Source organism: Schistosoma haematobium, chromosome 3 (assembly GCF_000699445.3).
Source record: "Schistosoma haematobium chromosome 3, whole genome shotgun sequence".
NCBI classification, from domain to species: domain Eukaryota; kingdom Metazoa; phylum Platyhelminthes; class Trematoda; order Strigeidida; family Schistosomatidae; genus Schistosoma; species Schistosoma haematobium.
The window spans coordinates 11,797,405-11,813,744 of record NC_067198.1 but is presented as its reverse complement, the minus strand read 5'-3'; the positions used below and the strand labels follow the sequence as shown (position 1 = coordinate 11,813,744).

Sequence of the window (16,340 nt, the reverse complement as noted above, 5' to 3'; positions counted from 1 at the left end):
TCTGATTGGTGTTACCATCTTGAAACATCGACTTCGGTGGCTTGGACATATTCTACGAATGTCGTCCCACAGAATTCCTCGTCGTGCACTATTTGCCGACGCTGGGATTGGTTGGAAAGAGCGGAGAGGTGGTCAGTGTATGACATAGTGTCGTGGTATGAAAGGAAGCTTCAAAGGGCTGGCCTCTGTTGGTCCTTCTCGGCTCTCTGGCTGGGGTCCGAGAGATGGTGCAATACAGTAGCTAGAGACGTTATCGGATATGGCTCAGAATAGAAGCCAGTGGCTATCCTGCTGTAACCTTTTATTTTCTTCATAGAAAGTGGTTGTAACTTCCTTAACTGAAATTCTTTCTGGTTGTACCTTTCCGTTTCCCCTATTATTATTACACTACCATAAACTAATCTGTGGTGGTTACTGTTCTCATTTCTTTCTTTTCTTCTCTCTTATACACACCTTACATTCTTCTTCTCTTCCCATTCTCATTGTTATTGTGTGGCGCATATAAATCTGGTACCCCCTCGTACCAATATTTATGTGTTCAAATAAATAAAATTTAGAAAAAGTTTCACAAAAATTATATAGACTAACAATAGATAACCTAAGAGGAGAATAACCTTCTTTGAATAGATCTTTAGTATCATTACATATCAACGAATTACCCACCACAACAACAACAACTACTACTTACTGATTGAAAGAAACAGTTATAAAAACAATGAAAAGTACAAAGACAAATTACTAAGTACTGACTTTTTATTCTAAACACTATACACAATTGTGATTACACTTTTATATAAATAAATAATTTACAGAATATGCATATACAAAGAAAAGGAACATGAAAAGTGAATACATTGATGTTAGCTCTATATATATATGTCAATGTATACATCAATTCATCTATTTCTATGTGCCTAGATACAATTGAGTAAACATAACGGGTAGATCAAAATGACAAAACTAACACTACATAGAGACTACCTCATATATGCTTTAATCACAAGATTATAACTGTTTATATCAAAATCACATTCTAAAGTGTATAACCGGTACGTATGTTCAAAAATAAAGCGAAAGTCCTTTTTATTGAGAGCATGAAATGGTATTCGCCTTAGTGGTAGTAATAAACATACCAGCCATCTGTCTTATTTATAAATACTTAAGAAAAAAGGAAGGAATAATGAAGTGAACATTTCTTTCGCTAGAAAAAAAAGAGAAGAGTCTACTGTTAAACAAAGCAAACCAAATAAACATAAGGGGATTGTTATTACTAGGATAAGGCGGCTGCAGTTGAATCCATGTAATTATTATTCAGTTCTGAAGGATGACGATCAGTGAAGAAATAGGAATTTAATTTTTTACCACTGAATTGTTTCTTCGTTGTAGGTGGTGTTGATGATGGTGGTATTAACTTTGATGCATTGAATAGATCTGGATTTGGGTTAAGTTTTATTTCGCTATCAGTAGTATTGGTATTATTATTATTATTATTATTATTATTATTATTATTATTATTACTATTATTATCATATATTATGGGAGGAATACCAATAGGTAAGCCTACATGACATAATTGTAATGCAGCTTTATGAAGTTTTGTCATAAATTCTTCAATAGCTGGGAGAAAAAAAAAAGAATTGAACAATAGTAAGAGATAATATAAAGGAATTTTATTTATACAACTCAATTTATTTTGGAAATATTTTATCCAATTAAAGCTTAAATAAGTATCGTTTTAAAAGGGATAAAACCAATAGATTCGTTAGATAAAAATACTACTACTGGTTTCGAGTTCCAGAGTGAACATCAACTCTGAAATGCAGGTACATCCAGCTGACGAGTCCCAAATAGGACGAAGTGGCGCGCGTCCTGGATTCCACTGCTAGCCACTATCCATTATTGCTTACAAAAAGCTTGTGAATTAAGGTAATATCAAGGCATACGCACAGTATGCACATGTGCCAATAACAGACTGATCAATTGCAGTCCTAAACCTCAATGGGAAGATACAAGCCAAACAATACTAAGTGAAGTATTGTAGTTATTATTTAATGTTTTTTTCTTTAATTTGCATAAAACTTGACATCAATCCATAAAGTCACTAACTTTTGGTCTGAGCCATGTTGGTAGAGATCCGCGCGACTAACTTAACGAATGGTTGGAGACTCTGGGTGACACAGCTCAGAATCGGTGTATACACTCTTTGTTTTCTCTTAAACTGTGAGATTAAAATTACTCTATACCTTTCTTTCTACGAACTAATCTTATATAAAATTTTATTTACTACAAGTGAAGTAACTGCTTTTATGAATTTGGTGTTCATCTTGTTGTGCTAATGAGGTATGGTAACTTTGAACCAATGCATATATGTGCCTAGTTCTACATTGTAGATGACTGACTGCACAAGTTTCAAGAACCATTAACTTATCGTAGCCGATTAGGTTTCTTGGATTATTGAAATGATCGGCAGGTTTAACTGCCTTACTTTTAATAATTAGATTAATTATTGATGCAGACCATTTTCAATGGAATCATCTTCATTTGAAACTTTTAAAAGCTTCTGGATTTCGTCAATCTCTTCAGCTAACAGGACTATGCTTCATGTCTATTCTAAGACATTGAGATTGTCACGGTGTAGGAGATCAATACCAGAAAATGTGAGACAATGCAAATATCACCTCCAAGAGTATATATATGATAAAATCAAGTAAACACGTTAGAAGTGGGCAAATAACGTAGGCAATCCAAAAGACACTTCCCCATATACTCTAACCGAACCATAAATGTCCGGGTACAGAGCTTTCGGTAAGTTCGTATAAATTATTTGCATAATCTTGTAGAAAGACATACAGTCACAAGATTTACCGAACACTGGTTAATACCATTGAGTTAAAGGACAAGACTACAGTAGACGTCGGTAATTATGATAAAGATTAAATGAAGAGTGAAACTTGGGTCTATGTATTAACAACTAGATCATGAAGTCTGTACGACTATCTGAAGGACTTGTTACTAAATATTACTAATATTTAGGAATTATATTAGTCAAACTGATTTCTCTGTATTTATCATAAAGGGATCATTGATTGTGATCAAGCGAATAGAATAATGTACATCTAGATCCCGTCAACCATCCTGATACTGTTTCACCACCATCCATATATCTATGTCTTTTAAGATCTTTTAGTCCTATTGATACAGATAATGTAGAAACGACTATCTATTGTGATTCAGATCAAAAATGCGTATCTTGATTACAAACATTCTGCTACATCTACACACTTGAAAGACAAAGGGGTGACGAACAATATATACTTGAATGTTGTTAGACGTATAAAACAAACTGTCACCTGATAATATGAATGGTCAAATAAAAGCATATACAAAATAAAATCAACAAATAAACTTACCTCTGACAGAAAATAATTTTATTGGGGATCCATTAATCGGAAGACACGGATCATCATAATAAATTAAATAGTAATTAAGTCCATTCTATATAAGTTTAAAAAAAACCGTAGTAAATTTCAATAGAGTGAAAGTGAAATAACTTACAAGACATTAAAGAAATATATCCACTTTATAGTTATTTTTCGCAACAATCGTGTAACAATAACCATGATTTATCATAATGATTTAGTTACATACTTGAAGCACGCTTTGTTTTGACCGTCAGATTCATTTGAATAAAAATACTTGAAATCAACCGGTGGTTTAATGGTCAAAGCACTCCATTTTTAACCGGTAGGTTCAAGGCTTATAAAACACTCCCATATACTTCGAATCCGAAAGCCTTCACATAAACTAGTGTGACTGAAAACTAAATAATATATAAACCTTTGCTCAGTAGGTGGAGTTAATCAAATTATAATTTAGAGTTTTTGGTTGAGATCATGAATTAATTGATGTTAGACCACCGTTGGAAACCTGGAAGCACTGGACGGCCGTTTCGTCCTAGTACGGGACTCCTCAGCAGTGCGCATCCACGATCCCGCACCCCGCGGGATTCGAACCCAGGACCTACTGGCTTCGCGCTTGAGCACTTAACCATTATAGATTGTGCTATACATATATAATACAAATAACTAAATGGTGCTTACTTGATTGAATTCTCCATGTGACTCAATTAACATTTCAGAATGATATTCACGAACTTGAACAAGGTCTCGTTTTCTTATGCTTTCCCATGAAGACTTTACTGAAAAAATATCAGAAGATTGGATACATTTTTCTTTAAAATCTGCTGAGCATCGAGAAATTAGATAGGCATAGCGTCTAGTAGAAATGTTCTTAGTTGTACTGTCTTGAGATAAAAGAATTGATTCTGAAGGATTATCTTTATGAAATGCAAGTGATTTCTCCATATTCATAGAAAATTTATTAGGTTGAATCCACCAACGTCTTACGTAAATATATTCTCGATTGACCATAGGAAATGGAAAACGTACAACCCAACGAATAATATCTAAATCTTTAATATGTGTATCGTTATTCGGTGTAATACACTGCAATTCTACAATCTTATCATCCCATTTTCGTCGATAGTCCAAATTGAGTTGTACTTCCATAAACGATGAAGCTGATATATCATGAAATTGTCCACAAACTATTAAACAAGCATAAAATAGAACGAAGACTAAGAATGAATTTTTAAAATGTAAAGCTGTGTGTGCGTAAGTGTAGAATTCAAATTTAAAAAGTACAGTGTTTTCGAGCATACAGACACAAGACAGAATACAGTACGGATTGATATTAAAGTTTCAGGAAGATAAACCCACCAAAAAATAAAGTTTTAATTCTAAGCATAAACTATTGGATTATGAAAGATTCAATTGACGAAACAGTCATTAGTATATTGCCCAGGTAGAACAAGAGACAGATATCACATACATAACTCCGCCTGTAGCCTGTCTAGGGTCCGAAGCGCGGATAGAGGAGGAGGGTTAGGCAAGAGGTTAACAACCTCATCCCGTAGAAAACAACCGTGCTAAAAAACAATAGCCAGAATAAACATTCTAAACAACTTAAGCTCTGTCCTGGTAGTTGAAGGATCTTCATTTAGAATTATGACGCCTAATGGTGAAAGGCGAAACTCTCCGGAATTCACGAGGCCAATGTTCGGACAATGTGAGAAACCGGAAAGACCAGTCAAATAGTTATGAAAAGAGGTGATACGACTTGGTGGTGCTCGGAATCAGTGAAACCCATTGGATCCAAGCTGGATAGAAAAGGTTAGGTACAGGAGAGATGCTGCTGTACCCTAATCACGAAGAAGAAAATGCTTCACAGGGAGTTGCTCTGATGCTGTCCAATGGAGCATGAAATGCACTTGTCTCATGGATTCACAATCGTCAAAACATACTTCAAAACAAAAAAAGTAGGGAATCACAATGAATGTAATCCAACGTTATGCACCCACCAATGAGTTGAAAAAAATAGGATAAGAAACAAAGCTGCTCATTATAATAATAACTTACAGATTGAAAATATAAAACTCCCAACCATAGGTGATTTACGCCAGTTTTACGGTGAAAGTGTGTCATTTAGGCATTTTTATTGAGATTCATAGATTGTGATATGTCTTGCATTACAGCACCTTAATAGTATGATCATCTATACTATGCATTTGAATGATGAAATAGTACACATTTAACCCCTTACTCCGCTTTTTCTCTTGTTTTTCTAGATGAATGCTTTAAAAATCAAGTGTGTATAACTTACATATCGTTAGTAAAATTGGGTATCAAAGTAAACATGCACTACACAAATTATAAAGTGAGAATTTGAAGAAATCGAGGAAGGAAGGGGAGTTTAGTCAAAAACAAATAAACTAGAAAGAACAAGTGAACGAGATTAGCATGTAGTGGTTTTTTTTATATTTAAACATAAATTCAAGATACAAATGAGTTTGAGAATAAATATGCACCGCACAAATAAGACAATGAAATGGTAAACAGATAAATGGAGGTGTTGTGAGCCGGTTAAATATCACGTGACTTACTCCCCAATCGGAGTACGACTTATGCAATTTTAGCACTGTGCCAAACCAATTACGTTCAACCAGTATGAGCAGCCTAGCGTCCTCCTAGCCCTACCAGTTGAGTTTAGAACACCAATACCAGCTTCCACTATAAGTCATTTACTTCAAACATACCTGGTTTGTATACCAGTCAAACAGACTACATCATACCATAAAATAGGAAATAACATTTGTAAAAGATCAAGCCAAAATGTGGCTGTGATTGTGGGAGACGGTAATTAATAAACTGAACATGACTTAAGAACAGTAAATCGTACAGGTCAAAATAAAGCTTGTAATAAAAGGAGTATAGATATACATAACCTAGTTACTGAATAGTTATAAAATAAGAATATACGTATAATATTTGTCAATAAATAGTTCTCAGAAGTTACCGATTTATGAACATAACAAAAATCTCCAATTTTATCGAATGGATTATCTCGATATTAACAAAATAATTATGAACTTCTTCTGGCCATCTTTTATGATCTGTGTTTGCCAAATGTGGTTAAATATATTGAAATAATCTCTACACAACTTTTGAACTGCATTTCATGCTTTCTGGTGTTTCAGTTAGTCATAATCAACTTAGTCTGGCATAAATGTACAGTAACTCAATTTCACATACTAAATGAACGTGGTAAGATGGAATTAACAAGCGGAATAGTAAAAGAGTAGAAACAATAGTAGCATCAATTGTTATATCCCAACGAGAATTATGAATACTAACTGTTGGGATCCATTTATGGACTAATACTATACATATATTTTTATTGCATAATTGTTAAGTAGCTAAAATATGTATATTCATATTCCTCTTATTATAAGCTTTATTTCGACCCATGGACTATTATTATACGATTTGCCATTATTGAGTTATACCTAGTCTATTACATACAGTCTCCCACATTCACAGCCACTTTTGGCTAAATGTTGTACAAGTGTTATTTACCATAATATGGTACGATGTGGTCTCTTTCGTTTGTATATAAACCCAGTACGTTTGAAATACATTATTCATATCACAGAGGCTGAGATTGGTGTTCTGGACTCAACAGGCAGGGTTAAGAAGGAAGAAGGACCGATAAAAACTGTAGACTGCTCGTACGGGTTTACGCGTTATTGGTCCGGTCGATAAATCACTGTTCTTTAATTGGCAGTGTCACTACATAATATATTAATATGGCACGAGACCACAAGTTATAACGTTAATCATGATGAGAGAGATGAAACAAATTCTCATCGACTGATTTGCTATTTTTGTCTAGTATCCTGTGCCCAATCTCACAATGAGCCAATTCATTGCTTCATGATATGCGAGTAATGCTCCGAAGACACTTGTGATAAAAAGCGTGTAGCCTATATGTCTTATATCTTCATAGGTCATGTTTCACATACACTCAGTAATACAAAGTGAACTCCTGAGCCATGTACTCGCCTATTTGATAGGGAAATAGACATCTCGCCCACGCTAAGTGACATAAGTTTGCAAAAAATAATCGGGATTTCTAAATCGATACCGAGATTCCACCAGGCACCAACCGAACAAGGCTGATGAAGCCTTTGAAATAAATGGAGTGGACAAGGAGCTCAACTACTTTATTCTCTGTGGCCAGTCTAGAAATCGATAACAACTAGTAGTGAGAGAACTTTTGTCATTTAAAGGGAGAGAAACGCGTCATGAATATGGGTGTATTGTTCCTTAAGGCTTTAAGTAAATTCTGCATTTTGTTGACGTTTTTGCTAAACAAAACCATACTATCTACGTATTACAAGTCCATAGGTGAGTCTTATGATAGAGAGATAATCGAGGTTAAACTAAAGCAGAGTTATCAATAAAATAATTTCCATGACAAAGTTAAAGATAAGTGAAGAAAGTGGGCAACTGTGACGAACACCATTTTAGTTGGCCAACTTTGATGACAGTGAGCCGTAAGTCCTAACACGATGTTCAAGTGAAGACTAATTAGGTTTAAGTATTTTTTGGGACACACCTTTCGATATTTAAATAACGAATACTGCCCGACCGTTGTTTCTACCTTGACGTGGTGGTCGGGCTTGCCTATCGTGATGAAGCAACCAAGCTATACTGGCTAGAACAAGCGTTCCTAAAGGTCCTACAATACCAGACAAGTCGCTTGAAGAGCGGTAAGACTAAAAGCAACAAACCCAACGTTCGAAGGCGAAGTCGTACTGTTGACTGTACAGAGGTATGACAGTAGTAAGCTGTTCCCTTCAGACAACCAGCTTGACAGCGATGCTGCCTTCCCACAAGGAAGGGTGAGGTTAGAAAAGGTCGACCCTAAAAATGAGCACCTCGCTTCATCCCACGGATATCTGTCTCCGGCGGTAAGGTCTCAACAAGTACGAGCTAACTAAAAAATTACTCATAAAAAGGTCGTGTGTGACCGACCTCAAGCAGTTGTCCCTTGGGCACTGCGGTCATGCTCTCAGGTCACTGAGACCACCTCTAATCCTATTTCCTTTTCAGGTACCTCCAGAAACCCTTCCACGGTGTGGGCAACCGGAAACTGAAAACCGCCCTCATAACTCTAACAGCACTCAAGACCACTGTATTCATAATCAACCTTCCTCTTCGATTCCTAATATTCCTTCTACATCGACTTTCAACACTAAACTTCCTCTTTCTGCTTCCTCCTCAAGTGTAACCATAGCCAACGATTTTAGTGCGCAAAACACTGTCCCACATCTACTGAAACCTCGCTCCAAACGACACATTGCAGCTTTCAACGTACACACCCTAGGTCAAATCGGTCAACAGGCTTCCTTGGCTAGAACCCTAGAATCTCGTACCATTGATGTATGCTGTGTCTCTGAAACACGCATACAGGATCCCAGGGTGGTCATTCACTTGACCTCACCTCGGCAAAACGGAGAGCCAACGAGATACGCCATCCGTGTATCTGGCGACCCGACGGCCAGCTCTCGTGGACTTGCAGGTGTAGGCATAGCACTAAGTATGAGGGCGGAACAAGCACCGTTAGAGTGGATCCCCGTCAACAGTCGTCTATGTGCTGTTCGGCTAAACGGCTTCCTAAGAACTCGGAAGAACAGGGACACACGTCCTTGCCTTTTTGTCGTTTCTGCCGACGCTCCAACCGACTGCAGCTCGGATGAAGTGAAAGATGAATTTTGTACAAAGCTCTCTGAACTTCGTCAGAAAGCTAAACGTCCAGACATAGTACTCGTAGCAGGTGACTTTAATGCTCAGATAGGTAGCTTAAACCAAACACAAAGTCATTTAAGTGGCTATTTTAGTATTCCGGCTCAGCGAACAGATAATCGTTATCGTCTGCTGCAACTGTGCTCAGGCAATCGTTTATTTTTAGAAAACACAAATTTAAAGCTTAAGGAGAGACATCGTCTAATATGGCGACCCCCTGCACCAAACCAACGATGGACTCCAATACACCATATTGCCATCAGTCATCGTCGGAGAGGGTCGATAGAAGATTGTCGCTCATTCTGGAGTACCTGCTTAGACTCCGATCCCACCCTAATACGGGTATGCATCTGCTTGCGCCTCACTGGACGCAAAACAGCCACAGTAAAAAGACCCATTATAACTGAATTGAGTAACAAGAAAACCAAAAGTGGGTTCCAGGAACAACTAAGGTCACAATTAGGTAGTTCTGAAAACGACTCTGACCCAAATGTTGCATGGGAAGATATACAAACAGCAGTGACATCTATCAGTGATTTAAACCACAGGGTTACTAAAAACCAATGGATTTCTTCAAGGCCTATTGCACTGATGGATTCTCGTAAACTCATCCCATCAGGCTCTGAACACGATGAAGAGCGTAAAGAAATCAGATCTAGGTTAACCAAAAGTCTAAGGAACGACCGTGAGTAGTGGTGGGCAACGAAAACAAAAGAGATGAAAAAGGCGGCGGCTATAGGAAACACAAGACAGGTCTACAGACTGATAAAAGAAACTGGAATTAATAAGTCAAATGTAAGTCAGACTATCTCGGAAAAAGACGACACTCTCATATGCTCCCAGTCCAGACGTTTAGAACGATGAGCGGAACATTTTAGAGAACAGTTCAGCTGACCTTCAGCTACTCTACAACTACCCTCCATTCTCAGACAGTGTGAATGGAACATTGAAGTAGGTCCCCCAACTCTAGCTGAAGTTCAAAAGGCTATAGTTAATCTGGAACGAGGAAGGGCAGCTGGTCCAGATGGATTGGTTCCAGAGGTCTTTAACGATGGTGGTCCAATTTTAGCGATTAGGTTGACTAATATTTTAGCTGAGATCTGGGAGTTAGACGTTATTCCATCTGACTGGTCACAATCACTTATCGTCCCAATATATAAGAGAGGGTCAAAATCATCCTGTAACAACCATAGAGGGATTAGTTTAACTAATATAGTATCTAAAATACTAGCCTCAATAATTATCGGACACCTAACTAAGACTCGTGAACTGCAAACACAAGAGAATCAAGCTGGCTTCAGACCTGATCGTGGCTGCATCGACCACATATTCACCATTCGTCAGGTTCTAGAACAGACATACTTATCGGCATCCGACAATCGTGGTCTTTCTTGACTTAAAAGCAGCATTTGACTCGGTAGACCGCGAGATTCTGTGGCAGTGTCTGTCATTGAAAGGCGTACCTCAGAAGTACATAAACCTTGTGAAGGCTCTTTACTCGAACACTACTAGTCGAGTCAGACCTTATGGCGAACTGTCATCTGATTTTGCAACCTCAAGTGGTGTCCGATAAGGTAGTCCACTGTTAGATGCAGGGTATTAGGGAATGATGACAAATCATTTGGTGGGGTTGTGAATCTTCATCGACTGAGATGGTCGGGCCACGTGTTGCGTATGCCCGAACGCCAATTACCATGACGTGTAATGCTAACCGGTGTTCGGGATGGTTGGAAGAATGTTAGGGGTGGCCAAACCAAAACGTGGTATCAGTGCTTGAGGTCACTAACTTCTGGTCTGTGCCATGTTGGTAGATGCAGACTACTTGGTTAGGGTCCGCGTGACTATCGTAACCAATGGTTGGAGACTCTTGGTGACATGGTTCACAATCGCTCACAATGACGTCGGTGTATACACTTTCTGTCTTCCTTAAAATTAAGAGATTAAGATCGCTCCATATCTTTCTTTTTACGAACTGAATTTTTCTTCCTGTACTATATCCTTATATGCGGTCTTTCTTTTATATATTACCATCTCTGAATTAACTACTTTTATGAATCCGGTGTTCATCTTGTTGTGTTAATGAGGTATGGCAACTTGGACCGATGCATATATGTGCCTGGTCCTACGTTGTAGCTGACTGACTGACTAACGAATACTGTTAGCCTCCATGAGCAAAAATTAATAAAAACTTGTTGGGATATTCTCCTGAATATCCCAAAAATTATCCTGTTAAGCCTAATGCTATCCTTGGACATGAAATGGTATCATCTTATTGGTCAATATTTATTTAACGTGTTATTTTCCTGTTGGCCAATATTGTACAATGTTATTTTCTATTTTGTGGTACGTTGTGGTCTGCTTGACTGGTATATAAACAAAGTATGTTTGAAATATAATGATTCATAACTCAGAGGCTGTGACTTGCGTTCTGGACTCAACTGGCTGGGCTAGACAGGGAAGCGGGACCAATCAGAACCCTAGGTCGTTCTACGTGTTTGCGCGTCTTTGGTCCGATCAATAATTCGCTACCCCTCTAATCAGCAGCATTTTCCACGTTATAACAAAACTGGTCAGTAAAATACTACTTTAAAACAAGTAGAACCTATTCTAAACCACTCACCTCGGTACTCGTACTTGACATTTGATTTTGGGGGGTTACATTCACCATTTATCTGAGGTACCATCAGTGGTCTACGCCAAACGCGCATACTTGTTCGATCATAAACAAGTTCCCACGACTCATCAACAAAACCTGTACCATCTGGCTGAATATTTAAATCCATAAACAATGACGAAAGAGACGCAGTAAAGTGATCTTCATTCGAAATTTCATTAGCATGAGGATCTGCATCACAAGCAGATATACAAGAATCACCAACGACAACTGGCTCCGTAGTAGGACGTGAAAACATTGATGTCCGGTTTAAATATGTTTTACGTAACTCCCGTATCATTAAAGTCAGTGGTGGGTCCCATGATTCAGAGCACTCGTTTCTTGTACGATCTTCAAATGGTGAATGGGCATCCTCTTCACTAGTATCATCTTCCACAACAACAAATGGACTACTTCTGTTGGAATTATTTGAATTACCATTTATTGAAAAACTTTTCAAAGTGCTAAAGATAAAACAGAAATGAGAATAGTCACTAGCTTTACTTACGTTAGGACCTCTTCATCAGTAATTTTGTCTTGAGCAAATGAAATTAAAGACCCTCCAAGTAAAACTTTCTGAGTTATAAACAACCGAGAATCTGTCTTTATGTTTGGGTGTAAGCTGAAATATTTTTCACGTAAACGACGGACGATTAACGTGCCTGAGTGACGACATAAAAACAGATTAGCTAGTAGTGTCCGATGAGTAGATGACAAGAATCTCGAGAATGTGGAATCAGATTGACAGCATGTTTTTTCTATCTGCGACGACAAGTTTAGGGTAAGAGAATGGAGTTGAACGGAAATAGGAGATTGTAAAACATATTTCTGCAATTCAAAAGTAGATAAAGTATCTTATATAAAAAACCAAATACTGAACAATAGGCTTTTATAATGATAATGGAATAATTTATAGATTATACAAAGAAATGGAGGATAGATGGATTAGCGAATCAAGTACTTAATATTTTATTCTTAAGTAACAAGCCCGGACACTGTCCTACCTAATTTAATTTGAGCAGCCGAACATTATATGACGCCAGACACAGAACACTTATCATAAACAAAAGTTAACATATATGTACTTAGTAAATTAGCTAAATCATTACAAAGAGAAACCGCAATAATCAAGTATTGATCAGTATCCAGGAAGATCTAAAATGAAAATAGCAATTAACCTTGAAACAATAGTTATTCGACAGGATAGGGTTTATGCAACTGATTTCTCAGTATCATTTCTCGTAAATAAACCATAAACGAAAAAAGGACTACGATTTATGACGAGATATCCCTTGATAAAATTTCTGTTGAGGATGCGAAATTCTCGAATATGGTTTATAAGGAAAATCGATATTGATGTAAGATGAACTTACGGTCAATCTCCAACAAACTTTCGTTACATTGCTTTAGAGAATTTCAATGCATTTTCACTGTGATCTGTATTTACTGACAATTAGTTAGTTCAAAAATTATAATTATCGTAATCGATATATGTGATAAATTTAAATGTATTTTTAATTTTACTAGGGTCGTCTTCAACAAAGCTTTTATGACGAAATTGAACTTCTAACCTTAGTCAGTGAAGCAGGAAAAAGAAATCTCATCTACTCTATTTAAGTTGCAAAATGGTAGTTTAGCACACAAACATCGCTATGCAATTCAAAATTAAACAGAGTCACCGGGCAGAAGCTCTACAAGACCAAAATACGGATCTGGAAAGCCATGTAAACATCTACCTATCTATCTTTGAGTTTTGCTTATTAAAAAAGAACCATATTATGTAGAACGATTAAGAATTTCATTCACTGGTTGAAAAAAGGTAACTCGGATCTCTGACGCATAAGCGAACTGGTGAATGTGACCAAACTTAGTAACTAAGAGCAAGCTTGCTTACTCAGTACTCAGCCACGTATTTGTCAGTTCGTCAAAGACACCGTAAAACCTGGAATAAATATGCATTAGTTCAAGTTCTCACACCACACATCAACATAACAATAAAAGTAATTTAGGAAAGAAACGGAAATCAGGATGAATGAAAATAATAATATTAGTGTATCAAAAAAAATCGATGATTATTTTATAAGGAGCGGATTAAATCAAAGAGGATTGGAGAAGTGTAATCAGAAACAAATAAATGAATAGGAATAAGCGAATAAGAATAGATTGTAGTAAGAGAAGCAAATCAATTTTAAAAAGTGTAATCACGATGAATTGTTTCAACTAAATGTCCCTCTCACCATTATTAAAGAAATAAAATGAAAACCATAGCAGAGCCGTCACTGGTATTTTCTTCTGAGCCATGTCGGATAACGTCTCTAGCCACCGAGTTGCACCATCTCTAGGACCCCAACCAGAGTCGTAAAGAACCAACAGAAACCAGTCCTGTAAAGCTTTCTTTAATACCACGAAATCATATCATACACCAACCACCCCACAGCTTTATCCAGTCAGTTCCAGCGTCGGCTTATAATCCACGATGTGGAAGCAACTAGCATGATACCATAGGTTTGAGATACGGGGTCTTGATGGGTTACATCCCCAACTGCTGTCATTTCTCGCAGACATTTCAAGGCCACTCGCGATACTCGTTAACATGTCCCTTAACCCACACTCAACATCCTAGAGAGTGAAAAGATACTGTAGTTAGCCCTATATGGTCAGAAACTGATCGTATCAAACTGTCAACCTGTCAGTCTAACCAGCATAGTAGGTAAGTTACTTGAAAAAATAATTTGAGCTGAGTTATTGAGTCACAGAGAATTATACAACCGGTTAACTCCTGAGCAACACAGGTTTCGGAATAAGCTTTCACGCTTAACCAACTTACTAATCGCGAGAGTATTGGGCAGCAGTCTAAGATAATAGATTATATTTAGATGTGATATTCATAGATTTTAGCAAAGCATTTGGTTAAGTTTCTCACTTAGGGTCTATTCGAAAGCTTTCGAGATTTTTAATAACAGGTCCCTTACAAGGATGGATAAGAAACTCTCTCTGTAGCCGAAAATAGAGGGTGAGGGTAAATGGGACACTATCTGAATGGAAGCCGGTCAGAAGTGGTGTACTTCAGGGCATCATATCAGTTCCCTTGTTTTTCCTTCTCTACTTCAACGAAATGCCAAGACTGCTTGACTCGTCAACACTGCTGTCTGCGAATGATGTCAAAATCTGAAGAACAATAAGTGGTGTGGTTGATCTTGATCTTCAAGCTGACCTAGATGAATCAGTTAGATGGTCCCAAAGGTGGGGATTAGAAGCTGATTCTAGAAAGTGTGATAATGCCTATCAGACACGACAACGCTTACAAACATACTATCAACGGCACATCACTTTCATGCCTGTAAAGACACAAGGACTTAGGGGTAACAGTAAGTAGTGACATAACTGCGCAGTGCAATGAATCAGCCGCTAAAGGTTTCTGAGAGTTATGGTCGCTCTACTGAGTATTTAAATGCTTTGGATTTTATATCCCACATATGTAAGACCACACCTAGTGTACTGTGTCCAAGCAGCTGGTCTAAGTCTTATTGAGCATACTGACACACTAGTGGGTGTTCATTGTGCGGGGGAAAAGTTGGTGAATGAACTTTCCCAACACCCTTACGGCGAGCACTTAAAATGCCTGAATTTTCTTCCCTTATCGTATCGTAGGACGCGAGGTGACCTAGTATTGGCATTCCGTAACTTTAGTAGCAATTTGGGTGTTATAATGTCCTAATTAGGATGCTTTGTGAACTAACTTGAGACAAAGATCCGAGTGATACTCAAATCACGACCATTGGAACCTCATATTACATCAGTAGTCAGAATTATTAACGGACATTATTACGAATGATGAAACTTCGACGCATCACTAAAGTGACACAAAAGTCTAAGTTGAAACCCATAGTTCTCCTGTTGAATGACCTTTTGGAGCAATTTTTCCTATTCTACCTTGGGGGTGCAACTAATTTTCAAGACGGTAAGCGTGAAAGAATAAGTACCATGAAGTTTCACGTATATATAAAAAATGTGCCCTACGTTCCTACCATAACTTTGATTGTTACAGATGCATGTCAGTGCAGATAAAAGGCAACATTGGGTAGCTATCCCCAGAAAAAACCATTTTATTGACTTTTTACATAATTAAAATACCCGTTAATTACACAAAACTATCTTACAAGGACACCCATGTGTTTTCCTCACAGATTCGCAAGGCGCGCCTACCCGTTTAATTCATAACGCCCACTTAGCAACAAATAGTACATCTGCGTATGTTAGAATAACTTTATTTTATTTCCCTATACGAAACCTTTACTTTAAAATTTCCTGACAAAATTTCAAAATGCGTAAACGTACTGATGACCAACAGTTTTGATAAGTTGGGTTTCTGATATTTTTTATTTACATCTCAATACAGAAATCATTGTCGAAAGGATGCTAGCAACCTACAATAATCGAAATAAAAACGAAACTTTAATATTAAAAGTTATTCTCAATCC

General features: G+C 37.3%; 1 protein-coding gene across 1 annotated transcript; it reads right to left on the bottom strand.

Annotated features, from left to right (window-relative positions):
* Positions 1-494: 494 nt before the first annotated feature.
* On the bottom strand, positions 495-16,061 carry STARD7 (StAR- lipid transfer protein 7, mitochondrial). Its single transcript, XM_051213009.1, has 6 exons — positions 16,020-16,061; positions 12,368-12,687; positions 11,827-12,323; positions 4,101-4,606; positions 3,411-3,495; positions 495-1,617 (listed from the first exon to the last, which is right to left on the bottom strand). Exons 1-6 carry the CDS (start codon positions 16,029-16,031, stop codon positions 1,271-1,273), a joined length of 1,767 nt encoding a protein of 588 aa, XP_051068943.1. The 5' UTR covers positions 16,032-16,061; the 3' UTR covers positions 495-1,270.
* Positions 16,062-16,340: the final 279 nt, after the last annotated feature.